The following is a 26,244-nucleotide window of genomic DNA, read 5'->3' on the forward strand; positions in this document are numbered from 1 at the left end:
AATGGGCAAGAGTGGAAAATGATGCCATACATGTGTAGTTGTGAGGTTGTCTCTGCTCTTTCATTCACACCTGCTGTCAAACACTTTAACAGGATGAGAGTGAGGTGGCCAGCGGGGGACAGGTGTCACACTGCATGGAGGATCAGTGATGTAACAGAATCTTAACAGGGCACAACTGCCCTCTTTACTTCCCTTTATTCACCACACTACCAATCAGGTAAACTCAATCTCTCAGAGACTGTGAAAAATTAAATGACATTCAAATTTAAAAAAAAAAAAAAAAAAAATACTCCAGGTTTCCTTTGTTTATAACCAAGTCATTCAATGATGCTCAGATGCATTAAATCCAAAGAGAAACTCTGCTTGACTGACATATTTGAACAGTATTATAAAATACCTTAAGCATATGATTCAGCATTGACAAATAACATCGACACTTGACAGAAACTGTACAGAGATTAAAATACAGACTGCAGTATTAATGAAAGCTACAAAAAGAAATAAAAACTACCATTTTTCATAAACCATGAACTCACATATTTCAGTTCAGTTGAAATATCCAAAGCAAAACATATGACCAGATGCAAAAAAGTAAGGATCTTTAAAGAAAAAAAAAAAGAAAAAGAAAAAGAAAGAAAACCCCATCATCTCACAGGCTTTGTCAGTCCACACACCACTGCCAGAATACAATGTCATCCACTGAGAGGGAAGGGCACAATAGCTGAAAATCTTCAGCTTATACAAGTGCTCCCACTGCTGGACGATATGCAGAACTGCAGGACATTCTTATTGTCACTTTTCTGAGAATCGCCTGCTTCCCATTTATCGCTGAAATATTCTGTTAATGATGAGCTGTTAGAGAGACAGTTGATGAGGCGCTGATGTAATTAAATCGTTCGTTTAAAGGCCAAACCGTGCCGGGGTCCTCTTCGGCGTCATGGGCACATCTTCCCTTCTGCCTGGGGTGCAGATTTTTAGCGCCCTAACAGAGACACCAGAAATGAGTGAAATCTGTTAAAATCCCATCATGTAATAATGTTGTGTCGGTAAGGCTACACACTAAACCACACCATGGCTTTTCAAAAACAATGCTGGATAGCTAAGGGAAAATAAGTAGTACAGGTAAGAGAACAGAGAGACAAAGAGAAAGAGAGAAATGGTTGGAGTTGTGATGGAGAGGGTCATATTAGAGAGGAGTGAAAAGGACAGTTTGTCTCTCTATAGGGACCCGTGGTACACAGTTCTGACATAGCTGACAGGCCGATCTATCATCTTTAATTACAGCTCTGCACTGGCCGCCACTGCCAGCAGTCCCTCTTCACACAGCCTAGCAATTACATCCATCAGGCCATGACCCCGCCCCCTCTCTCGCTCGCTCTCTCTCTCTTTCTCTCTCTCCCCCTCCATAACCAGCCCCTTACTGCATATACCACAACAACACAAACCTACATTTCAGCTTCTTTTCTCTTCTTTCTTTTGGTTTTGTCCTTTTTTCTGCGTTGTGTTAAATTCAGTTCATACTCCCACAGGTGCAGTGTGCCAAGGTTGCGGTGACACAGACAGCCTCATGAAAGGCGGGTCTGAATGTGGACTGAGGATGAAGGGACATGAGGAGGATATCACTTACCGAGATTAAAGCCCAAATCCTCCCTAATATGCTGCCCTTTACAAAATCCTCTCTCTCAAAGCAGAATTTAGGAGTGCTGCTCTTTCTGGGGAAGACATCTTGAGAGCTCTGAGAGCCCCACTGTCTAACTGTTCTCTTTTCAACAGCCAGGTGTGTGCATGTGCGTGTGTATAGCATAGCCGGGAGGTTAATGACACAACCTCAATTAGGGGACTTGGTTTTGCTTCGCTGGCCGATGCTTTTTGCTCTCTCTCTCTCTCTCTTTCTCTCACTCTCAGGCTTGTTCACCTGCACACACACATGCACATGTGAGCAGACATGCAAACGGCCTGGGATGTGCTCTTCCATTAGTGTGGTGATAGCGAGCTTATTTAAAACACCATGAAGGCATCAGAGACCGAGAGGCAGGGCAGCACATTAATTATCACATCTCACAGTCACGGAAATCAAAATTTTAATCCTCATTTTTAATGTGATTATTGTCGGGGCGTCTACCGCACAGACAGTCGCACAAAGGTTTGATATAGAGATACATGTGCTGATTAATTAATAAAGTGTTATTTTACAGAACCCATCTCCTCTTTTGTGAAGCTGCCAGATGTGTGTAAAATTAATTTCTCAGATTAATCTGAAAATGAACGTATGCTCCTTCTTCCCCACTGCAGTGGCACAATTTAAATTGCTACAGTAATGGGGGTCAGCCAGGAGTCAATATTATTTCTCTCTCTTTCACATAGAGACGAAAGGTGAGAAAAGCTCATCAGAGAAGAGACAAGCCGAGGGGGTGGGAGCTAGGGAGGGGGTGGGGAGGTACAGAGAGGCAGAAAGAAAGATGGAGAAAGAAAAGAAAAGAAAAAAGAAAAGAAAAGAAAAGAAAAGAGGAAGATTGCTTCTGCACTGTGAGAATGAGCAGTGCAGACGCAGAAGAGTTGTCTAAATGCAGTAGGAGTGTGAGCGGACATGCATTTGAGGTGCTGGGGACGATGTGTAGTCTACAGAGGGCAGAGGTGCCGTACCTAACGCTACCCAGGTTGTTCTTCCTCTCTTGCTCTTCTTTACGAGCACGCAGCTGCTCCTCTGCCAGGGACATCTCCTCTTCCATGTTAGAGATCTCCTCTTTAGCCCTCCGACGGTTCTCCTGAGAGAAGGAAAGATCAAAGAAGGACGGAAGTCGGGGTGAAAGAGAGCAATGGAGAGAAGACACGTGAGATGAGAAGAACATTGCTCCTGACAGGGAGTCAATGAGACATTTAAAGCAAACATGAGTGTCTTACCTGTCTGCTCTTCCCTGCATGCTTTATACTGTAGAACATAGGACCCAATTCTGCCAACCATTCTCCATCAACTGCAGTCACACACTGCATGTACTCCTATAAAACACAAACACACATACACACAATCAAAACACACCCAAAATGCATCACTTACTGTCAGAGAGCAGAATACACAGCATCACAAATTTCCATCTCACAGTTTGAAATTTTCAAACTTTACAAACTTTACAATCTTCTGATGTTGCAAGAGGCCAACATGAGGGGCAGAGTGTAGAGTACAGGGGCCACACTGTACCTTAGTGGTCATGACAAGCTCGTGGTAGATGATGTAGTCTGGGGTGTAGCCCATTCCGAACAGAGCACTGGTGGGGTGGAGGTGACATGGCATTCCAGTCCTCACATTCACATACTCTCCTATGCCCTGAGAACACACACATCCACAGCACATTAACCAACCTGCACATATGCAACACAATGCTGAGATCAGTTCTTTATCTCATTCCCTTTTCTCACTGATAGACTAGGGGAAAGTCTTTTATCCACTTATCCACACTCCAACTTTTCACTACATTTTTACTAACACTGTCGCTAGGCATCTACATGTCGGAGTCTGTCTCTTCCCTTGTCCGTCCCCTGTCCTGAGTCCCAGCAGAATGCCCTGTGATTGGCTCAGGCTCTCTGGTGCTAGGTTACCTTCAGTTTGGCAGCCTGGTGGAAATAAGCAGCACAAATGCACTTCCTTATCACATCCCAGTCCGAACCACAGGAGATCAGATTCATTCTCTGCTGCACCATGATGTCTTTGAGTTGAGCCCTGACCTCTCGTACCTGACACACACACACACACACACACACACACACACATATATAATGACACATCACAATAACATGTGAAAAAATACCAACAATGCAACATTATCGATGTGTGAGCCAGTGAATGTGTGTGACTTGCAGTAGCAGCAGACAGGCCCAGGTACAGGTCGGTTAAGTGGAGTGGAACTGCGTACCTTGCGCATAGCTTTAGTGTGGATGAAGTGTTCATTACACCAGATGCTAGAGTAGTTGTTGTTCTTCCACTGCAGATAGACATTCAGATAGGTCAGATGATCACTCTCAGGAACGGCAAACTTCTCCCTCACCTGGTCACTCTCCTCCTCACGCCCCTGTGAAACAGAGAGAGGGAGAGAGAGAGAGAAAGAGTTAGTATACGTCGACTATTCGGACACTCTGGGTAACTATGCGGTGTGCAGCTGATACATAGGTGCACAGATCTGTATGAGGTGTGGTACCTTAGGTCTGTAGAAAATGCTCGGCACAGACAACATGGACACTATGATGAGGATGTCAGCACTGCAGCCCATATCACATGACACGATGAGCATCTTTGACAGAGCAGGGTCCAACGGAAATTCCACCATAAGTCGCCCAGTGGTGGTCAGAGCGCCTGAAAGAGAGAGAGAGATAGAATGAGTATTCAATATACGAGAAACAGAAACTCAATAGAGATGAAGTCTTTTTCTATAAAAACGCAGACAGTTCCCAGATTTTGATCAAACTTTACCCACTCAGATTTCAATGATAGTGTGACAGACCTTAAGAAGATTAGCAGGGAAGACACCGTGAGCAGGTAAGCCTTAATGAAAGATAATCTGCTGTTTAACACAGTGGAGCAGTTAGAGAGAAAAAGTTCCCTCCGCACAGCCAAAAACCCTCAAATCCCCTGGGATATTCCTGAGATGAGACCTAGAATCCCGCTAGCACTCAAATCATGTGGGCATTAAGTCATCTGCTCCTACAGCTCTTTAAGACCTCCACACTGTAGTAGAGCACTTCCATACAGCTTTCATTCTCCAGTCTACAGCACAATTTTCTCTCCCAGAGACTTTGTGCTTTGAAAATCAGGCGAGACTGAGTGTGCTTAACCTGATAAAGCCATTTCTCCTTTCAGACTCAATGTTTTAACCACATGTTAAAAATAATTGCTCTGCAATTTTCAGTATCACAATCTCTATCCGTCAATAGATAGCGTAATATTCTACATTTATCTATGTTCACAATAATTCTGAATAGAAACTAGTCATGGGGTTCTTTTTGTTGATCAAGCTTTTTTTTTTTTTTTTTTTTTTACTCTGGTGGCTGTTGTATGGGTAAGGACAGATCATCTGGGCCGGTATTAATACCCTTTGGTGTGCATACTGTTAATCACCCATGGCTCTATGGATAAGATGTGAGCTTTGGATAAGAAGGGATGACTGGGTGTTAGGACGGAGAGACCTTAGTCCACCTGTACTAGCTGTGTCAAGGCCTCCACTGTTATAGGCCCTGCAGAGAGCTCTCAGTACAGTGGCCATGGCTGAACCGCCTCACCTGTGTTGTCCAATGCTCCAAGGATCCACAGCTGGTACATGGAGTTGAGCATGTTGTCCTCCGGTGGGGGGTCCATGAAATGGAAGAGCAGCAGATCCTGCACCCCCAGAGACTTGAGCAGGAGCACCACATTGGCCAGGTTTGTGCGCTGGATTTCTGGGATAGTGGTGGTCAGCATCTCATTCTTGAAGGCACTCTGAGTGTACAGTCTGTTAGGTGGACAAACAAGAAAAAGAATTAGTGGTACTTTTGCACTAGCTTGCAAGAGAGACAGTGTGTTATGGTAAGATAGGGGAAAAAAAGAGGAAAATTCAAACAGAGTTGGACGTAGTAAAAATGTAAAAAATGTTCTACATAAACAGAGGTTCAGCACAAAACCTTAAGCAATAACTGAAAATATTATGGTTTAGAGCAGACTGGGTACAGACCTCTGAATCTATTCAGAATCTTTCACATTTCCATATGAATGAGAGGGTAGGACACAAAAAGGGTGCTTATGAACAACTTTATATATCACGTCAATTTAACATGGCTCTGCTCGCTGCCACACAGAGATAGGTCGCAGCTAAGGCAGGATTTCTGAGGCCATTCAGGTTATTGGATAATCTCCTCTGATGTTAGTGAATCAGTATGAAAAGCAGTGCGAGAGCGTGTACACACTTATGCATATGCTCCGAGGCAAAGCCCAGAGTCACACTGACACTTATGAAGGAGCCGCAGCTGTAGCCACGGGCGGCTTTGCAGCTGCGGATTCACCACACCAGTCACACACATATGCACGTCACTCTTTCCCCCACCCCCCTAAGGCCTTTCTCACTCTAAAGCTGATGGCTGAACAAAAATTGATTCTCCACAGATTCTGCACTGGTGAGGCTGTGTGTGCCTAATCTGCCGGGTGAAGGAATACTTTCATGAGGAACCAGACGCATTAACATGGAGGCAAAACAATTGTACGCGAGTGTGTCTGTCAGTGGAGCCTGCACTTTGACGAGTTTGGAACTGTGAAAAAGGTCATCTTGGTCCCTGGCACAGGAGCCTTTGTGGAACATTCTCCTTGCTGTAAACAAAATTAAACTGCGTGAAATCCTCTCAAGATTAGGATTCTATCCCGGCTCACGCAGACGCCCTGCCTCTCTGATAGATGTTTAAAAGCGGAGCCAGCCGCCGGATCACAGGCTCGGGGTGGCAGTCTTACACACAGGCTGTCTGATGTGCGGTGATGAGGGAATAAGATGAGGCACAGGGCATATCAACCACACATCAACCTCAAACAATGCGAGCAAAGCTACAGAGCACACGCACAAAGGGAGTGCTCGTGGCTCTCTCGTCACAGGTACCTTCGGCAGTATGAGGTCATTTGAATGAAGACGAGTTGAAGAAAACACGCTTATCAGAATGTGCATTTCTAAATCCATCTGGAATGAGAGGAACAGGCTGACTGGTTCTATTCCAGATTTTGTTATCTTTTTGGGAGCTGGAGGTTGGGAGGGGGGGGGGCTGGGGTAAGAGACCTTGGCCCCCAGGTGACGGGTGATGCTGACAGTTCACTATGGAGGAAGGCTCTAACAAGGCAATCTAAAAGCTCTGCTTTTGTGTCCTACGCTCTCCCACTGCTTGAGTACAGAGAAGGAGAAGGCTAATCAGACACTGGACACAGAGCAAAGAGGTGCTAATAGTGGCTGCATTAAAGTAGAGAGAGAGTAGAGGATAAGAGTGTGAGAGTGTGAAAGTGTGTGTGTGTGTGTGTGCGCGTCTGCTCTTACCTGTAGCACTGCCCTGGTCCTGTTCTTCCGGCCCTGCCTGAACGCTGGTTAGCATTAGCTTGGCTGATTGGATAGACCTGCAGGGCGTCCATGCCGATTCGTGGATTGAACACCTAAAAACACAAAGAGAAGGCCACTAAGTAATCTTGCATCGTATGCTCTAGAATATGAGGAGCTTCAGTTTACTGACCATTAAGGTTCAGTGAAGATTAAGAAAGTTTGAAATCAACAGAAGTAAAAGCTTAAGTGACGGTTACCTTAAGCTTACAGTAGCCCGAATCTATAACAAACATGATGCCGTCAACAGTCAGTGAAGTCTCTGCAATGTTGGTGGCAACGATGCACTTCCTCACACCATCTGGAGCCTACAGTCAACACCCAAAGAATCAAATCAGACCCACACAAATAACAAAGAAAGAACACAATATTCAGTTAATAGTATGTTGACAACTTGAAGAGTTCCTGTTGAGTACCATGCTCCTATGGGACATAGGTCCCTTCAAGATAAAGCCAAATCCAAATTCACAAAATCATTTTGCATTTTGTGTTTATCGATTTGGTACTGTGTGGTTCGTTCTGAGGGGTACAGTACCTTCTGAAAGATCTTGGCCTGCAGGTCAGAGGGCAGCTGGGAATAAATAGGTAACACTGCCAGGGCAGGAGCATTCTCCAGATCTTCCAAACGTTCCACTATCTGATCAGAGGTCACCTGGAGCAGAAAGCACACCAGTCAGCTCTGTTAGGAGGCAGTTACAGAATGGAAGAGGATATCTGCATTACTTTGTTTTGCCCAGTTACTAGGGACGTCATAAAATATCGATATATCGATTACTGATCGGCATGTTATTTTATCGATGTTTCTGAGGCATCGGTGTATTAAAATCAGCCGACATTTAAATGAGACACCTAATATGTGTGCTTTCCAATTCATTCAGTTGGCCTTCCATTTAATGTAATCTGGAGTAATCGCTTCCAGAGGCCACAAGGGGGCGATAGTAATAACTATATAAGTTACCGTTCTCACCTCTCTCGCCCCTATTTTTGTGCTTTTGTGCTACTGGTGTATGTTTTGGTGTATGTAAACTAGGCTAGGCTAAAGTTATGGCAGACAAAAACAGTAGAGTTTTGGGGAAATGGCAAACGAAGCAACGTTTCGGTTGGTTTGGGATTCTGAGTTGATGGAGCCGGCCAACAACTGGATAAAACAAAAACTGTGTGAAAAAGGTGTAAGGCAGAATTGCCATTCTCCAGGAACATAACCAATCTAATACCACATATGGGAATGGCAGAGATGTACAGCAAAAGGCAGTACACTTGTACAAACTACAAATGAAGAAAATTTGATCACCAGGCAGAAGTTACTAACTGATTCGCAATCGCAGGCCAAAAAGGTAACAAATTGTGTAGCAAAATTTAAAGTCAGAGATATGCAGCTGCTTAGCGTGGCAGAGAGTCCCTTTTTCCTAAACCCGCTGGAGGAAATGAAACTGGAGTTTAAGGTGCCCTGTTGCTCACATTTCACCAATGTTGTGTTGAGAGATATGTATGAGGATACAAAGACTATGGTGCGTATGCAGCTTGAGAAAGCGGAGGGCATCGCTCTTACCACCGACTCCTGGACCTCACCAGCTGTACTAAATACCAATAAGCCTTTGTAACTTAGATAATTAAGGGCTCGTCTATTTATTTACACCTATTTATGTCTATCTGAAAAATGCCAATATATATATATAGATAATCATCGGGAAGATTTTCTGATTATTGACACATGAAAAAGGCATCGATCCCAAGCCTACTAATTACCTCACAATCTAAATCCCCTGACACGCCCGATGTCTCGTAAAGCGTGTAAGTCTTTGGAAGCATCACTGCCTCTCTTACCCTACCTGCTAATACTTAAATTTACTCAACGCTTCCAACACTGACCTCGATGTCCTCCTGTCCAGGCATGAAGATGAGGATATCTCCCACCATTCCACTCAGGTGGATCTGCAGAGCCTGTTTGACAGCTGCCTCCACATAGTCCTCCTGTGGAGTCTAAAACACCAACACACAGATTTAGCGCTTAATTCTTTACCAGACACTCTACAGGAGCATCTGAGCATTCCACGTCTTACCTTGCTAAACAATATATCTACAGGGAATGTTCGTCCCGGAATGTGGAAAATGGGGACGTTTCCAAAGAACGCTGCAAATTTGTCTGAGTCCATTGTAGCAGATGTGACGATGAGCTTCAAGTCTGAGCGTCGGGACACAACCTGAAGACATACAGAGAGAGAGAGAGAGAGAGAGAGAATGAGATAAAAACACACACACTCAAATCGGGACACAACCTGAAGACATACAGAGAGAGAGAGAGAGAGAGAGAGAGAATGAGATAAAAACACACACACTCAAATCGGGACACAACCTGAAGACATACAGAGAGAGAGAGAGAATGAGATAAAAACACACACACACACACACACTCAAATCATTCCAAACAGAGCTTAAGTTCCACCTTTACTGACAGGAAATGAGAAAAAGAGATGAGATAAGAGATGTAATAATGAACATGTGGCTGTATGGACAGTAATGAGAAAAGGAACATTAAAGGAAGCCAGTGGGTGTAGTGAAAGTGTGCTCAGGGCAGTGTTTACCTCTCTGAGCAGGCCAAAGAGCACATCAGTGTTAAGGGAGCGTTCATGAGCCTCGTCCATAATGACAGCGCTGTAATGGTCCAAGTCAGACTCGCGTAAAGACTCCCTCAGCAGAATGCCGTCAGTCATGTACTTTATCATGGTCTTCTCAGAGGTGCAGTCCTCAAAGCGGATAGCATAACCAACCTGACACACAAGGAGTGGCATTTAGGATGGTCCACAACACATCTGTACAACCACCATCAAATCACGTTCACTTAAATTCATTCTCGATTTTATCCTCTGAACTGCACAGCAGTGTAAAACAGCTTGTCATTCCTCTAAAATTTCACTAGATGGCAGTGTTGCATAAAAAAATCTTTGGGAATGGGACTTGGTAAAATAAAAGCAAGCTATTTTGAATAAATACTGTTCTCATACAGCCCATTTTTGTGGTTTATATACATTTGTCTGTTATACGTGTTGAAAAGAAAAGTTTATATGTACGTATTGTATGTGATGCAAAGACAAATTACGTGTGTCTAAATCTCAACTTCTTACCTCCTCTCCCAGGTTGCTGCCCATCTCCTCGCTGACTCTCTTGGCCACGCTCATGGCGGCAACTCGACGAGGCTGTGTGCAGCCCACCATGCCATAGCTGGTGTAACCATCCTCATGGAGATACTGTGTCAGCTGGGTCGTCTTCCCACTGCCAGTCTCCCCCACCACAATCACAATATTGTTATCCCTAGAACACAAAAGCCCAGCACACAGCAGGGTCAATCAGTGTACAGCATGGTTAAGACAGGATGCTGGCTTTATCAGTATGGCCCATATCACAAGTCTCTTCCTGAGCAACAAAAAAAAAACATTTCAAAACCCACACCAAAGAATCAGAGAATTCCTCAAAATTTTGAGGCATGTCTAAAAGCACCCCCCCCCCCCCCCCCCGGTGACCTAATACCTTTCAAGTTAGATAAAAACATTTCACGTTACACATGTCCCTACATACTTTCTGGATACGAAATTAGCAAGGTAACATTTTGTTTTTCCATGCAGTAATTACACTATTCAACTCTACCTTTGACTTACACACCCACAAAAAAAAAAAAAAAAAAAAAAAAAAAAACAGAATCAATGGGCCCTGTTGTCTAAGCTCTGAACGCTTTTCTCAGGCAGACAGGTTAAAACAGGCCTCGTACCTGATAATGTTAAGCAGCTGCTGTCTCACAGCAAAAATGGGTAGGTACTGTCTCTGCTCCAACAATGACTTCTTCTTCGCAAACTCACTGCTCGCCTCACTCTTCTCCTTCATGTGGTCCGCAAACTTCTGCTCTGTCCTGGAGGAGAGAGGTAAGATAAGTACTTCACAAAATGAGATGAGCTAAAACTTTGTACAGAATACTTAGGTTTTGCTTTTCAGTCACCTGTCATACTTAGCCATGTTTTATCTCACAAATTTTTCATACAGCTGTCTGACAGTGTTCATAGTTACCTGTAGTCAACAGCACCGTCCTCTCCTACAGGCTTGGCCTCACCACCATCTTCCTCTGTCTTCTTAATGCCCATAATGTCACCCAGTTTGGTTCCTGCCAACTCCCAATGTTTGTGCTGTGCCTGTCACACCAGACAGACAAACAGCAATCGATATATATTACAGAGACCTTTACAGATTATTAAAATGACCCACTGACGTTAATGTGCCCATAGATGAAGCCTCTTGAGGGGAAGAAGCTCTGCTACGCTGTTACATAATTCTCTATGAGAAAAGGTGAGAGTGGCAACAGGAAATGTACCTTCTTTCGTTCCTTTTGTTCCCTGTGTTTGCGGACCAGCTGACTGCCCTTGCGGGAGATAATGGCCATGTCTGAGGTGGCATCTTTCACAGGTATGACAGGCTCAGGCTGAGCAGAGAGGACAGACACACACACACAAAAAAAGACAATGATTATCTCACAGAACTCATTTTCTATTCACAACTGCTCCACACATATGCACTGAGTCTGTCTCTTAACTATTTGGAGGAGGCTAGCCTTGTGATGGGCCATACCTGCTTGGTGAAGACAATCCTGCCGTCTAGGAATGGGGGCACTAGATTGTGGACCAGCAAATGAACCTTAGCAGCATTATCTTCCTCAAAGTCTTCATCCACTTCTAACCTCTGTACCACTCCACTAGTCAGCATACGGTTTGTCTCCCAACGCTCATTATCCTTAAGACACACATAACACAACACAGATTAAACAGGACCTCCGACCAAAAACGAGAGCATGTATCGCCACATGATTTCAACATATACATGCGCCTGGGAGTCTCTCAATCCTCACGATCAGGACTGAACTCCATTACCTCGTTGATTTGCCGTTTCTGTGCGGATATCCGTTTCTGTGCCTGCTTCTGCAGGATCTGCTCCCTCTTCTTCACATACTCGCCTGAGCTGGAGGTCAGTGGGTTATGGAACTCATCGTAGCCTTCATCCATCATGTACCAATCTCTGTCCGCTTGCTGTTCAAAACAAGCAGACATCACAAACATCATTTTTACAATACTATGGCCGGCGTACTGCCGCCAAAATCTCTTGTACTGCCACTGAGCAGAGTAGCAAAATACAGACACACTCACCCTCTGGTCTTCTTCCCACTGTTGCTTCTCATCCTCATTATCAAAAGTGATTCCATCTTCTCCTTCCTCCTTCCTACCTATGAAGCAATTACAGACATACATGAGATGAGACCCAAAGACCTCAGTTTCATACACCGATTCAATTAAGAAAGAAGGAAATCAAAATAATGACGTCAGGTAAGTTTTTGATGTCTCTGCAACTGAAGTGACTACTTGGTTTTCTGGTCTAAAAAAATGCTGAAGTTAACGAGATAACCCGCATGACCACAAATCATTTCACTAAGTCTAACTTGCTACAGGAAACAAGAGGCTATGAGACATCACATAATAGGAGAGAGCAAAGCTAAAAAGGGAAGGCATACCTTTTCCACGGGACAGACGTGGGGTGGAACCCAAATGTTTCCTGTCATTGGCCCATTCGTTGTACTTGTATGAGGGTGTGGGCAGAGGAGTATCCTCAGGATAACGGGCCCTCACTGACCTGGAAACAAAAGCGGGAATAGCAGCAAAACAAACAATCAGTAACAGATGAGATGTTCTTTACTGGAATAGCATGATGACTGCCGCGGTAGCTTTGTTAGGTCTGTCATACCTGTCCCTCCTCTCACTGTCCCGTACAGAGCGATAGCTACGCTCTGACCTGTCTGACTCCCGATGAGAGGGCGCAGGAGAGGGACTTTCCCAGTGGGACCTGCGTGAGCTGGCATAGCCGCTATCGTCCTCATCCCAGCTGGACCGAGAAGGAGTAGGAGCATCTGCAAGCCACATTAAACATTGACAGACAGAAGTTATTATTTTGGATTGTTTCATTTTTGTGATCGACAGTCTTGCTTTGGCATTTAGCGCTATGGGCCCCCCCCCCCCCCCCCCGAGTCTAATCCTAGCAGTAGTAAGCCACTGACCTCTTGGACGATGTCGTGGAGTTTCAGGCTCTTCCCTGCGGTTTCCCCGGCTGATGCGCTCAGACCAGCCGTCTCTCTGAGACCGTTCACTCCTCTCATCAGCACGCACAGAGCGACTGCTGCTAGAGCCACGGCTACGGCCGCGTTCCCGTTCATCTGTGGATGAAGTAAGAGACCACACAAAAGCCACTCAATTAGGTCCTACGACTTTGCTGACAGCAGAATCAACTTGGGAAGAAACATTTCTTCTTCAATACAATGAGTTTAGAGGCCTTTTAAGAATCTAGTTTGTAGATACCATGTAGGTATTTCAGCTCATTACTTACCTCTTTCACTTCGACGCTCTCTATCCCTGTCTCTGGTCTTCTCTCTGTCCTTTTCATGGTGCTTGTCTTCTTTGGAAGATGCATAGACACCGTGCTCCCGACGATCTCTTTCCCTCTGCTGGTGTCTTCGACGGAACTCTTCACTGACTCCTCCAGGGTTGGACGGAGTCTCGGAGCCAGTCACACGGTATTTTCTGCATCACAAAGAAAACAATTATCCTACCACGTATGATACACAGCACGACATGACTGTAGAGTGGAAAAAGGCGGGGCCAGTGCAGAACCATATCTCACCTCTCCTTTTTGCTGCTCCTACTCTCCTCCTCGTTTTCTTCATCATCAGATCCTGAGTCACTTTTCCCCTCCTCCCAGTCCTTGTATGATGACACTTTGGACTTTTTGTTCTTTTTGTCCTTACTGTCAACGTCTGTGTTGTCATTGCCCTCTCGTTCCTTGCGTTTCTGTGCTGCCAAAAGATCCAGGCCAAGGAGAGAAGTGCGCGGGGTGGGCGCACGAAATATATGCTGCTCAGCTGCAGCGCTCTTCTTTTTCACTATCAGTCCCCCAACCTGGGCACCAGGGTCACTCCCCTCCAACCTGTGTAAAGAAGCATCATCTTCCATTCTTCCAAAGACTGTATGGGTCTTTCCTTGTTGAACTTCACTTTTCTGATGCCAAAGGAAGTCTTAATACGTCAACAGAAGTATTGCCAGCATGGTTGCGTGAGACCTAGAGTATAAATCGAGAAAATAAATGACCTACGGCCAAGTGATGACCAGGTTATGATAATAGCCTCGTATATAACAGTGTTTCATTTCTTTTCTAAAATGTGACATTTAGGTGTGTTGCTGGTCCCTGAAAATGAAAGGTTACAAAATAGTATTCATCTCTAGAGATACAAGTACTTGGTTAGTGGGGACTGGGTAAAGTCAAATACCACAAAACTGTTTAGCACTGTGGCTAAATGGGACATACATTAACCACACTTTAATACTGAATCTAGGAGAACTGTCAGCCGCCTACAGTAGCACGTTAAAAGTGAGACATCTATTAATCACTAGAATACCGTTTTCATTCTACAAAAAACAAGGACTCATTTTCTATCCTGGAGCAAGTTTTTACGCCAATGTCATCTTACGAACAAGCTAACTTTTCATTGAGTATCTACAGTTAGGACAAGCGAATGCCACGCTAACTAACGGTATATAACACAAAGAGCGGGGGAAAATGGTCTCAGTATACTTAAGCGATGCGCTTTTACACATATCGGTAACTAGTAAACATACAAATAAAATTAAAGCGACCCAGGCACATCAGCAAGCTAGCTAGCTAGCTATGCTTATCTGCAGTGGGAGAAGTTTAGTCTAACGTTAACTCAGCGAGCCTAGACAGAAACGAAGCTTGTACCTCTGAGGGATGGTCTCCTCGTTATGCTTCACCCGAGCCTTCTAAAATAAGGAGTAATGTTGTTTCGAAAACTGTGAGGAGTTGTCAGAACAAAACGTGAACACTACGTAAACGAACGATATGCAGAGCGAATGAAGCGCCATTGCCTTCCCACAATTCATAGTAGGAACTAAGAAAACTTTACTCGATCAGAGTTTAAGTAAGAGTTCTGGAAAAATCGTGGGCTTAAGAAGCAACATTCGTGAGTATATGCTTTACGAAACTAAACTAAATCTTTAACACTGCGGAAATAAAACATTCCGTGACTCTATTACCAAAGTAAATGAACAAGGTCTAGAATTCTGTGGCTCAAAGAATGCGATCTTCAATGCAGTGTATTTTATTGTCATCGTTTTGATGTAGGCCCATTGACCGAAAGGTGATACTGTCGGCCCAAACAATAAATAGACACTTGGTATTTAACATAAGTCTGGTTGAAAAATCATTTATGTTTCAGTGTACAATGGTCTTACAGTCAACTGAGGAAGATGCGGACATTGCCCTAATTGACATCACTCCTCCAATAAAAATCTCCACAGACGTACATGAAAATCACATAGATGAAGAGTTCTGCCATTCTTAACAAAATATACGGTGCTCTCATCTTAGTAAATACATTTTCTCTGCTGGAGAGAGGTGGCTGTTGCTGGTCTCCAAAGTACAACAATGGTTAGTATCCAGATCATTAATCTGAAGGCCTAGTCCCATCAGTAATTCGGTTAATGTCTGTGCTGTTGATTTATATCAAACCCCAAAATGCAGCTAAAATGTTCAAGTAGTAGTACTGTTATGTGTGTTATGGACTATATAAACTGAATGAACTCACTGCAATGCAAGTCTACTCCCATTCTACTCCCAATTTCCATGACATTGTAAAGCAGCAGAATCCCAGGATGTCATCCAAATGTATAATAAACAAGTCAGTTAACATTAGTCATGAAAAAGCATGTATGACAAAGACAATACATTTATAGATAACAAAGCATACACTTATAAGAAAGAAAATGATCACTCTTGGAACAAAACAAATTCCAAAAACAATATACAAGACCATAATAGACATCAAATAACAGTAACAACAAACAGGAGAAAAATATAGTCATTTAAGAGTTGGAATAATTTAATTTGAGACGAGCGTACGGTAAGTATGGTAATCAGAATAAGAAACAGCAACAATCCAAATTAAAATTTTCATTCCATGAGATTTTCAGAGCCATGTTCCTCAATGATTGATGTATCTGCATAGAAATAAACAACCTATGAAAATTTGATTTTGTTTACTTAACATAAATTGTGCAACAAGTATTTGCATCCTTTCACAACATTTTCTAAACAAATTCACCAACAAATAAATATCATCACCTTTAAATCTTCATTACAGATAGTAGTCCCATTAATTCATTTGCAAAAGTACAAAAGGACTTAGAATCAGTTTTGACATGTTATACCTATGTACCTAAATATATAAACTATTAATGTAAGAAAAATAATATACAGACAAGCTTGTGTTGAGAAGTACTTCTATATACCAAAGACTCCACAGGTCTGTTCCTGCAAACTGACAGATATGGCATCACTGAAAAAATAAAGTTAACGGATCAAGGTTCAGACTAAAATTCCTCTGATTTGATATTATCGAGTCAAACATTTAACAGGTTTTTCCTACTTCAATTGCATGATGTTCCTCATTTGATTAATGAAATCTTTCAAAGCAAAGTCAAATATAAGGCAGTTCCACTGAAATACAAGCATTAGCAGCTATGTGTAAAGGGGGCAGGGAAGTTAACCACAAAAGTTGACATTAAAATGCAAACTACACTAAAGATTTAATTATAGGACTATTCTGTAGAATAGGGTGGAGGGAATGTTCTATGTTATAAAAATATCTCAAAAATTTGAAAGGAAAGCCTGAAAAATAAACAACATTCTGACATGATTTAAAGAATACCCAATTGTTTCATTTTTGCTGAAAAACAATGATGCATATTTAACAAAAAAATGTCTGGAAAAGAAAAACATGACATATTGGGGTCGACAGAACAGCCACCAGGGGCAAAATAAATCAACGGTGCATGGGACAATCATATAAAAATTGACGAAGTGCTGCGTGATGGCAATATTTAGATCATTAGACAAAATGATGACTCAGATGGAAACAAAGGCAGTTACACATATGCATCAAGCCCTTGTCCCCTTATGGTTGTACACCAAAGAGAAAGAGAGGGACTATAAGGCTCGATCCCCCGGAGCTGTTCCTCCTCTCTTCCTGCTGGAGCATGATGTCATGAGTGTAGGTGGGAAGCAGTGGGCCATCCTCTGTTTTCACTGTAGAGTGGGTTTGGTCAAAGAAGTAAAGGCCTCCAGGTAAGTGAGAGACATAACATAGCTCTGCTTGGGCTCAGGAAGACTTGTGTTCCCAAATGTAGTAACGGTACATGATGCCAACTACAGCAGCTGCAATGGCAGGAATCAACCAGGTGGTCCACGACCTGAGGGCAAAAAACAACATTGAAGATTCGGGTGTTGAAGATACGACACCAACAACTTTTTCACCTATATTCTTAAGTATGACTTGTACAACCAATCAATCAGTAGATAAATAAAATAAAATAAAATAAATACATAAAACTCTTACCCAGAGTCCCCTGATGTTGTGATGTAAATTTCCTTGAGGATAGAGGAAGATTATAAGAAAAAGGTAATTAGGGCTTAAATTAACTGTAAAGTTTAAAATAAACTACATGATTACAAAACAGGCTGATATGACAACATCCCACAGCAGCTCAGTATTGCAATTTTCATGTCCAAACGCACACAGACAGCCTCATTACAAGCTGATACATTGTTTTTAATCATGTTGAGCTTCTGTGTTACCTTCTTCGCTTCTTTTTTCCGGTCATTCTAAAAAGGAAACAGAAAGTGGAAAACACTTATGTTTAACCGAGCTGTAATGTAAATCAGATCAACACACTGTGAAAATCTGAAATGTCTGGAACATGTTATGTGAAACTGTGCTGCATGTTCAGGTCAGTACCATGTGAAGCTCTCCAATATAATATTGCTCAAGCATCTCTCTGGCATCTGTGGAATGACCAACATCCTCAAAACTCTCTGTTGCATCTGCACCCGCTTGCTCCAATAGCACTTCCTCTCCTCCTGGATGCTATATGGGAGAAATGTAACATAAATAAAATATGAGCATAAATTATCCATTATGTCATCTTTCCAAACAACATTACAAAAATACGTCACAAAAAAACATCTAACTCTTTTACCTCTCAGGACACAATTTATCTGTATTCTTTATTCAGCTGTGCTATGTATTCATAGATATGTACTACTGCTGGTAGTAATTGGTTACACACAAACACTAAAGAAAACCTAAGAAACCAACATTGTTATTTAACAATCCGTGTCCTCAAACTCTGACCTTAGATTACCACCAACGTTACGCAACGTTTCCCCAGCAACCCCCCGCCCCGCCTCCCTCCCAAAACCATGAATCAATAAAATCTGTGAAAAATGCAATGCAGAGTAACCACACAATGTGGCGTCACAAAAAATAGCTATTAATGCCAGTGTCTAACATAAGCGTGTCCGAACACAGAGATTTTTGCTTTATCAGATAAACCAGTCAAGCAAGATATCCAAGCCCGATTTCCATACAAATGTCAGAACTACATAATCAGTTTACTTTACTCAATTTACCCGCTTACAGAAATTGCTCGAATACATATAGTAGGCAAATCCTCCAAGTTTACTACCTAGCTAATTATGACACGTAAGCAGCTCCTAAAACTACAGTTTTCATGATTTTTAGAGTCGAAAATTGGCTACTAGGTTGTACTTGTGAGAAATCAACGTGGTATTTGCTGCTGACGATACATTAGCTAACATTCACGTCATCTAAGAACCCCGTCTTAAATTTGATAATAAGAATGTACTCTCAGAATCCATACAGCGTAGCAACTGCAGTAGCAGTGTTAGCTGACAGGCTAGCACATGCTGACTAACACAACATTTGCACCGAACCTAGCTTATTGGCTAACATTTGCTAAGTTGGGTAGGTAGTAGCACAACTTGCTAGGCTGCGTGATAGCTCATCGCGCCACTGTACTTCTCTTACCTCCTCCAGGAAACTTGTGATATCATACACTTTGTCGTGGATGATGAGCCAGGTGTCCTTGCTCATATTATGAGCCTGAATTTCTTCAAGTGTATAATATCTAACATTGCTATCTGAGGTGCCCTCAGCGTTACCCTCATCGACAATTTCATTACCAGTACCATTCGTACTGACCGAACCATCAATTTCCTCTCCCATTCTGTTTTTGTAGCGTTAACTTATATGTCTCCGAACAGGCAAAGGTATACTACTCTAAACGACGCTCCCGTGCTATTAACAATCTGTAAATGGGGATGCTGCCAGCTTAGTGTTTAACTACACATTTTACCCAGAACGAAATTCAGTGACAACATCGGATTCTCGACCGGCATATCGTTTCATCAGCAGACATTCGTAAGAACCAATGAGTGCTTCTAAATATCACTGTCCAATCAACTTTTAGTTATCACTTGCAATAGCCAATGAAAAAGTGAATTTCACAACCATAACCAATCACAATCAACAACTGAAGATCATGAGACCAAAGAACGTCATATTAGATAAGTATATATGTTTTTAACGCAGGGCGGTTTCGTCACATTGTGTAACGTGATTGTAATTAGACCGAAATATTATTATAGATTGTTATTTAAACACAGAAGGACCAAACCCGAGTCGTACGCATTGGTTTAATTCATTTAATAAAGTCTCACTTAAATTAAGCACACAACCTCAGTTTACCTTGGACGGCGTCGCCCTGTTCGCCCTAATGCCACGTGATAATACATTTGTTCGATAATTACTCCACGCCAGAAAAAATCTCACAGACAATATATATAGGTATCGCATGTCAAATAAAATGAGAGTTCACTTTAATAATCTACCCGTGTAATTTACTGCTCTCTAAATATCGTGGTGAGAGTCTGTACTTTCTGTGGAATTGCTGATAAAAACTTTGATATATGCATTTGCAACGTGGTCTCAATTTTCTCTTGGAGTGAACCGAGTTTTCACTATTTTGCAAATGTTAACTCAAGTTATAATTTGCTACTCACAAACATTATTTGTTATTATGAGAATAAGAACAAGTGTCTTAGAGTTATTTTGATCGTTTTTGAATTTTCAGTTTTTGAAAGATGTACCTAGGCTTGATGCACTCTTGATACACATAAATTAGTCCTAGAAAGATTTACCACCATATATAACGCAAACTTTCTGAAGAGCTGTGTCGAGCAACACTGATCTCTGTGGTGCACATATTTTTTAATTAACGAATTGCCTAATTTATCTTGCTATCGTCCATTTATGTATTATTATTATTATTATTATTATTATTATTATTATTAGAGTCAGAGTCAGGGTCAGATTTATTTATAGAGCACATTTTAAAACAACAATAGTTGACAATGCTGTACAATCAATAATGCAAAATCCTGACTCTTACTCTGACTCTGATTATTTTAGTTGTTGTTGTTGTTGTTGTTTCTCATTTCCTATACACCTTTGTGTTATAACTGAAATTATGTGATGTATTTAAGTTCTCAAGTTTTGTCACATTGTTGTACTAATTTCTGATGCTGCTGCTGTGTTTGGCTTAATACTACATTATGATTATACATTTACATTGTAAGTTCATTTGTGTAAATTTGTTCATTCCTTACCCTCCTTGAGTCAAAAGCATTGGTGTATGTGCGCATGAAAGAGGATGGGATGCCTAGAGGTGGGTATGACCATTTAGACCTCTCCCTCACCTCAAGGTAGAGAAAATAAAGATAGCCCTTTTGTGACGGTGGCAATCCTGTCCCTCAGCATTCATGAGAAGCTTCTCTAGGTTTTCTTGATCTCTTGGAATGTGACAAACTGCTGTAGAGCTGTCAGAAGATTTGTTTTAGGACATTTGCTGTCACTGTGTACATTCTCGCTTATTTGGAGATAATATCATTTATTTAAATGACCCACAGATCTTAACATGTTGTCTAAGCACATTGCCTCTGATACCACAACTGATACCAAACTTTATTCTTACAGTTAAGGTGGAAACACTGGGGAGGGGGTGTTGTTTATTTAACAACAACATATACGGAGAAATGTTTCAGCTATCTTGCTCGCAAAGCAGTGGTAGTCACCCAGGAGAGATAGCAGAGATAAGAAGTGCGAAACATATGGATAGCCCTGATATGCAAAACGAGGAGCAGACTTTCGTGGGATGTTGAGGGTCCTTAACCTAAATAGTTTGTTTTATGATGCACTGATATTCTGTCGTCATTTCATGCCAAATCAAAATTACAATTAATTACTCAAAATCATTGGAAAATTTTACACATTGTAATCCTGCTTAGTTAGTTAGAAGGTTAGAAGGTCTTAGTTAGGTTAGGTCTTAGTTATCAGGTTAGAGACATAATTTGAAATACAATAGTTAGGATGAGAAGAAAGTCGGTAAAACCTAAACTTAACATACTTTGGGGCAAGATGTAACTACAGAGTGAGAATATAGGTGTTAAACTTTCAGAAATCAACACAAGATGGCAGTATGTCCCTTTCCTTTTGCCCATAAACATGATACAGGCATGGTGATGACAAATGCTAAAATGAGAAAATATTTTGCTTCAGCCACAATATAAGGACTAACACATTTAGAAAACATCACATTGTTTCTGTAGAATCTATATTTGTAGCACAAATGGATTCATAGCAAGGGAGTGAGAAATTGTGCATTGATTAACTATAGGTATTAAAGCTAACATTGCATAAATCTGTCATTCAAATTTGATATTTATCTTTATGTCTTGCCATTTAATTTTATTTTGTGCCTTACAGCAGCAAATGAACTGATTGTAATGTGCAGGTTCCATACTAGTCATGTCTGATTATATTATGTGTGAAGTCATGGTGTCAGCCTGAGAAGGGTAGTGCTGTACATGCTATACTGACTATCAAAACAAAGTTACCCTCCTGCAGAATGCACCAACTGCTTGGCCAAGACAGACTGGTTTGATCAGTGCAGAGTTTATAATGGCAATTTGAGGGGGAGTACTGATGAACCACGTAAACCTCATTAGATCTATGCCATCCGGTGGAGTTTGCGGGCTCTATCAGTTTGTGCTGAGAAATAGAGCTGTGCTCTTAGTGCATAAGCAAGAGAAAGAGAGTCATTAACATCCCTGCCTCGTAGTTTCCTTCGCAGACTAATTGCTCACACTGGGGGGAAACAGAAATTGCTAGGCCATTGAACGCCACACTCCCAATGACATAATCTGTGCAATTAAGCCTGTCAGTCTGCTCATGCAAGCATATACAATACAAGCGAGGCAAGCAGAGATATTAACAAGACAGTCCCAGAAATAAAGTGGGTTTCCCCCACACAGTCATACCAAAATTATATTTCATTATTATTTCAGACATAAATCTGAGAAGTGCACATGTGAGCCTGTTACACAGTATCATTGGTTTTGATCATTCTTTATTCTTCTTCTAATTAATGTAATTTTTTTCGAAGCCAGTAAGCTGGTTGCCCCAGAATTCCTTGAGAATTTACAAAACACCATGATTTTTTTCCCATTTTTTGAGGACTACAAAGGAGAACAGTGTGCAGTTGAATCCCTTGTGTTTGTCAATATGCCACAACTTTACATCACTTCCCACAGCACAAAGCCTCACATGACTGCACTCATTTGCATACTATTTAACAATAAAAGTAAATGTGTGCAAAACCACAGTGCTCTGCACCTGCTCTTTTCACCTTAACTTACCATTCAACAAAAATCAAGTCTGCATTACTGTCAGACTAGAATACATGTCTTTACCAATTTGCTCTGCAATGCAAACATCCTATAGCGATCATAATATGACTAATGTTTAACCAACATTATACACCATGTTATTTATGTAATCTACTGGCAGCACAACCAAGAGAAAACAGAAGAAATGCAAATGAAGCAGCGATGGTGAAACAGGCTAACAGGGTTATCCTTGATTTGTTGTCTGCATGACTGAACAAGAGAAGAGTAGGAGGCATGATGTCTTTCCACTTCTCCTTGTCCTGGTTCCAAACATCTCACTTAGGTTTGTTTCCACAGCATTTAAGCCATGTTGAGCTTTTCAACTTTTGTAAATCAGTAATATTAAATTTATCCTATGCTGGAGTTCATCTGACATATGTTCTTTGTAAAAAATTCATACAGTCGGACAATGACTGTACAAGTTTTGTTCAGAAAATGATGAAAATGTAAAAATAAATACATGTTGTTGGTTATGATCAACATTTATTATTCATCATTTTTTATGAACTAATTTGTAATATAAAGCATCATAGTAAAGTAATATTTTTATGTTCATTAAAGAAACCATAAGGGTTCAATGGGTTAAACTAATGGAGCAGTTCGAGGAGATCTGAATGAAGAAATATTTAGTTTAGATTTTACCAACAGTTTGACCAAGTACTCCCATGTGTCCCTACAGCTCTGAAGTGCCAATGTATCATTCATCTGAGAAATATATTAAGGGGCAAAAGGATTATGAATGACGTCATCATGATTAATTTTCTTTGTAACCTTTTTCACTTACACTTGAGTATTTCTTTTGCTTCAGTCAGTCCTACAAATTTGTATTTATTCTAAGCGCTCTTGCTGAAAAATCCATTTGCAGCTCTATTGTTTATTTAAGACTAATGGATAATCGAATATGATGAATGCTCAGTTATTAGAAGGATTTGGAAAATGCACATTTGTTTTTATGAGAGGTCATGAGCACAACTGGATGGCCCACTGTTGGAACACTAGATGGCAGTACAACTGCATACATTCTAAACCTTAGCTATACTCTGTGTATATAGTTGTTTAGAATTTTCAAAAATACTTCAAAATCAGTAAAACCCCCAGTCACATGGGATCATGGAGTGGCAGAAGCAGCAGTGACATCTGTGTGAGAAGGAATTGATTACTTATGAGGTTGCTAAGACTTGAGACTGCTCATACTGTGCATAGTTACATAGAGCAGGACCTGACTAAATTAATATCAAATACATCTCTAGACCAGTGATGGGAAGTAGAGCTACAACCCTGAGCATTAGACGGGATGCTTCAGCTACAGTAAATCTCCAAGGCAAACCGTCATATCCATTTCTCCCATTACATTCTCAAATGTCCAAACCTCTACAACCCACATGAATTCTTTCCAGGCACCAGTTCTGTGCAGTCAGACGAGAGACATCTCCAATATTCTGCTCTAGACAGCTGGATGTGTTTACACAGGAAATTAGATGGGGATTTTGCACTGTGTTCTCTCTGTGCCATATGGAGTGATGTATTATGACTGTTCTGTGGGGGGGGACAGGGCATCATACTTCATTGCCTCAGTTGTGTCGAACGATCATGCATAATAATGCATTTTGTTATGCAAAATTTGACGATTTCACATATTGTTCGTATATTGTAACATTGAAATATGTTTTTCTTTTCTTTTTCTTTTTTTTTTAAGCATCAGACTTGATAGGATCTTTGCTGTCCAAGACCTCACTCCAGTGCCGTTCATTGTTCTCTCACTAAGATCCTAGTTGTTATTGTTATTGTTATTAGGCTCTGGTAAAGTGAATGGCAATAAGAGTGTGAAAAGATAAGAGGTGCAGAGAAGGCTTACAGGTAATATTGAATGCCACATCAACTGAAAGCTGTCAATGTAGAATGACTCATGAAGAGACTCAATATGTCACCACGGCAACAGAATATGTAGCTCTAATGCAAGACATCATAGACGCATGGCTTTGACAAAGACATCCAAGGTCATCGTGCTCAGTAGAGGCGACAATACTGATAATTAAATCTGCTCATGATCATTTATATATCAGCACACTCAGAATGGCTTCATAGCATCCAGCTGCATATCAAGAAAGGGTTTGCCTACACCACCAGATTAATTCTCACATATTCTCTGGTGAAAGAGTAAAGCCACTGATGCAGTTGAAATGAGAGAAGTACGTATGCTTCTCTGACTTTAACAAAGAATAAACAATAATTAGTTCAGCTATTATTAATAATATTTCGAAATATTTCCATGTGCAGTAAAAATACTTTGGGAAGCCTCAGATGTTCTGAAACCTTTATAAGTCATCACCAATTCCCAGTCTATCTACTGTATCATACTGAGATGAGAGAATTAACAGAGTAGATCATAATCATGCACAGAGTCCATATCTCAGAGTCACTGCAGTGCATTCAGCTGTCAACACATAGTGTGACAAAACCTCTATGGTGGTCATTGTAAAATCACTAAGCTAAATTAAGTTATCTAACTGTGTTAAGTATAAAGTTGAATGAATAGTTCAATTCATAGTGGAAAAATGGATGCAATGAATAATAGGAGTTGTAAATCGGCAGAAAGGAATTGTTTCCCTCTGTATTAATCCTTGTGGCAAAAATGGGTGTCCAACAAGTCCTCTGAGTTTTCAGGGAATTAAAGAAAACATCCTTGATTAAAACTGAGCCATTAGTGTAATCTTTTATAAATAGTACAAAACTTTGCTCATTTGGAGGTTTACACTGACACTCAGATATGAACTGAATTTTAAGGAGTTACCATTATTGACTAGCTTAACCTATAATGTCAGTTTGCATTATAGGTTGAGCATCTGATTAAGCCAGTGTGTAAACAACAATAATTACTGTCTGTGTTGTCTCTGTTGATAGGCAGCCTGTATAGTTGTATGATTTGTCTCCATTTTGTTTCTGGCCTTTGTGAAACTGGTCGCTCTATGGTTGTTAAGACACAGTTCTACTTACATTAACCACAAGGGACTTCAATACACTATAATAGGTCACCTGTTAACAGTACTTAACAGTACTTAGGCATGCGCATTAACATACTGTTTAATGGACTCTATGTTTACAGCAAATTTAAAGCATGTGAAATGTTGCTCCCAGAGAGGCTACTACAACAAGGTGACTGTAATGTCACAAACCTCCATAATAACAGCTTGAGTTATTTTAATGTCTAATCAATGCAAAGTGTGCCATTTAGAAACTCTCTATTATCTTAAAATGAATCCCTAAATGAGCAGAGAGAGCACTCTTATCTCATATTTTTAATCGCAGACCTTAGTTAGTTAAGTTACAGACCTAATTCCTTAAAAGACTGGTTCAATTACATTTACCATACACAAAATGTGTATCTCCAAGAATGTGCAGCTAACATTCTGAAGAC

General features: G+C 41.2%; 2 protein-coding genes across 2 annotated transcripts; both read right to left on the reverse strand.

Annotated features, from left to right (window-relative positions):
• Window positions 1-359: 359 nt before the first annotated feature.
• dhx38 (DEAH (Asp-Glu-Ala-His) box polypeptide 38) lies at window positions 360-15,033 on the reverse strand. The gene is made up of 27 exons (XM_030765963.1): window positions 14,907-15,033; window positions 13,794-14,228; window positions 13,500-13,693; window positions 13,174-13,329; window positions 12,864-13,026; window positions 12,634-12,752; window positions 12,272-12,348; window positions 11,999-12,154; window positions 11,700-11,861; window positions 11,446-11,553; window positions 11,145-11,266; window positions 10,852-10,989; window positions 10,211-10,397; window positions 9,671-9,856; window positions 9,149-9,289; window positions 8,958-9,068; window positions 7,624-7,740; window positions 7,289-7,396; window positions 7,032-7,144; window positions 5,269-5,477; window positions 4,191-4,345; window positions 3,909-4,064; window positions 3,595-3,729; window positions 3,197-3,322; window positions 2,902-2,997; window positions 2,644-2,765; window positions 360-982 (listed from the first exon to the last, which is right to left on the reverse strand). The coding sequence occupies exons 2-27, from the start codon at window positions 14,120-14,122 to the stop codon at window positions 901-903; spliced, it is 3,768 nt and encodes a 1,255-aa protein (XP_030621823.1). The 5' UTR covers window positions 14,123-14,228; window positions 14,907-15,033; the 3' UTR covers window positions 360-900.
• A 1,010-nt stretch (window positions 15,034-16,043) lies between these two features.
• On the reverse strand, window positions 16,044-19,434 carry cyb5b (cytochrome b5 type B). Its single transcript, XM_030765007.1, has 5 exons — window positions 19,072-19,434; window positions 17,980-18,108; window positions 17,820-17,846; window positions 17,581-17,612; window positions 16,044-17,434 (listed from the first exon to the last, which is right to left on the reverse strand). The coding sequence occupies exons 1-5, from the start codon at window positions 19,267-19,269 to the stop codon at window positions 17,344-17,346; spliced, it is 477 nt and encodes a 158-aa protein (XP_030620867.1). The 5' UTR covers window positions 19,270-19,434; the 3' UTR covers window positions 16,044-17,343.
• Window positions 19,435-26,244: the final 6,810 nt, after the last annotated feature.

Source organism: Chanos chanos, chromosome 2, assembly GCF_902362185.1.
Source record: "Chanos chanos chromosome 2, fChaCha1.1, whole genome shotgun sequence".
Lineage (NCBI taxonomy): Eukaryota > Metazoa > Chordata > Actinopteri > Gonorynchiformes > Chanidae > Chanos > Chanos chanos.

What these genes read in the sequence shown, in the direction of transcription:
- dhx38 (XM_030765963.1), bottom strand. Translation starts at nt 14,122, where the DNA reads ATGGAAGATGATGCTTCTTTACACAGGTTGGAGGGGAGTGACCCTGGT. An exon ending in AGAAACGGCAAATCAACGAG is followed by an intron (nt 11,862 to 11,998) that starts GTAATGGAGTTC and finishes GTGTGTCTTAAG; the next exon opens with GATAATGAGCGTTGGGAGAC. An exon ending in AGCTTGTCATGACCACTAAG is followed by an intron (nt 2,998 to 3,196) that starts GTACAGTGTGGC and finishes TGTGTTTTATAG; the next exon opens with GAGTACATGCAGTGTGTGAC.
- cyb5b (XM_030765007.1), bottom strand. Translation starts at nt 19,269, where the DNA reads ATGGGAGAGGAAATTGATGGTTCGGTCAGTACGAATGGTACTGGTAAT. An exon ending in ATATTGGAGAGCTTCACATG is followed by an intron (nt 17,847 to 17,979) that starts GTACTGACCTGA and finishes TTTCCTTTTTAG; the next exon opens with AATGACCGGAAAAAAGAAGC. An exon ending in GGAAAAAAGAAGCGAAGAAG is followed by an intron (nt 17,613 to 17,819) that starts GTAACACAGAAG and finishes TCTATCCTCAAG; the next exon opens with GAAATTTACATCACAACATC.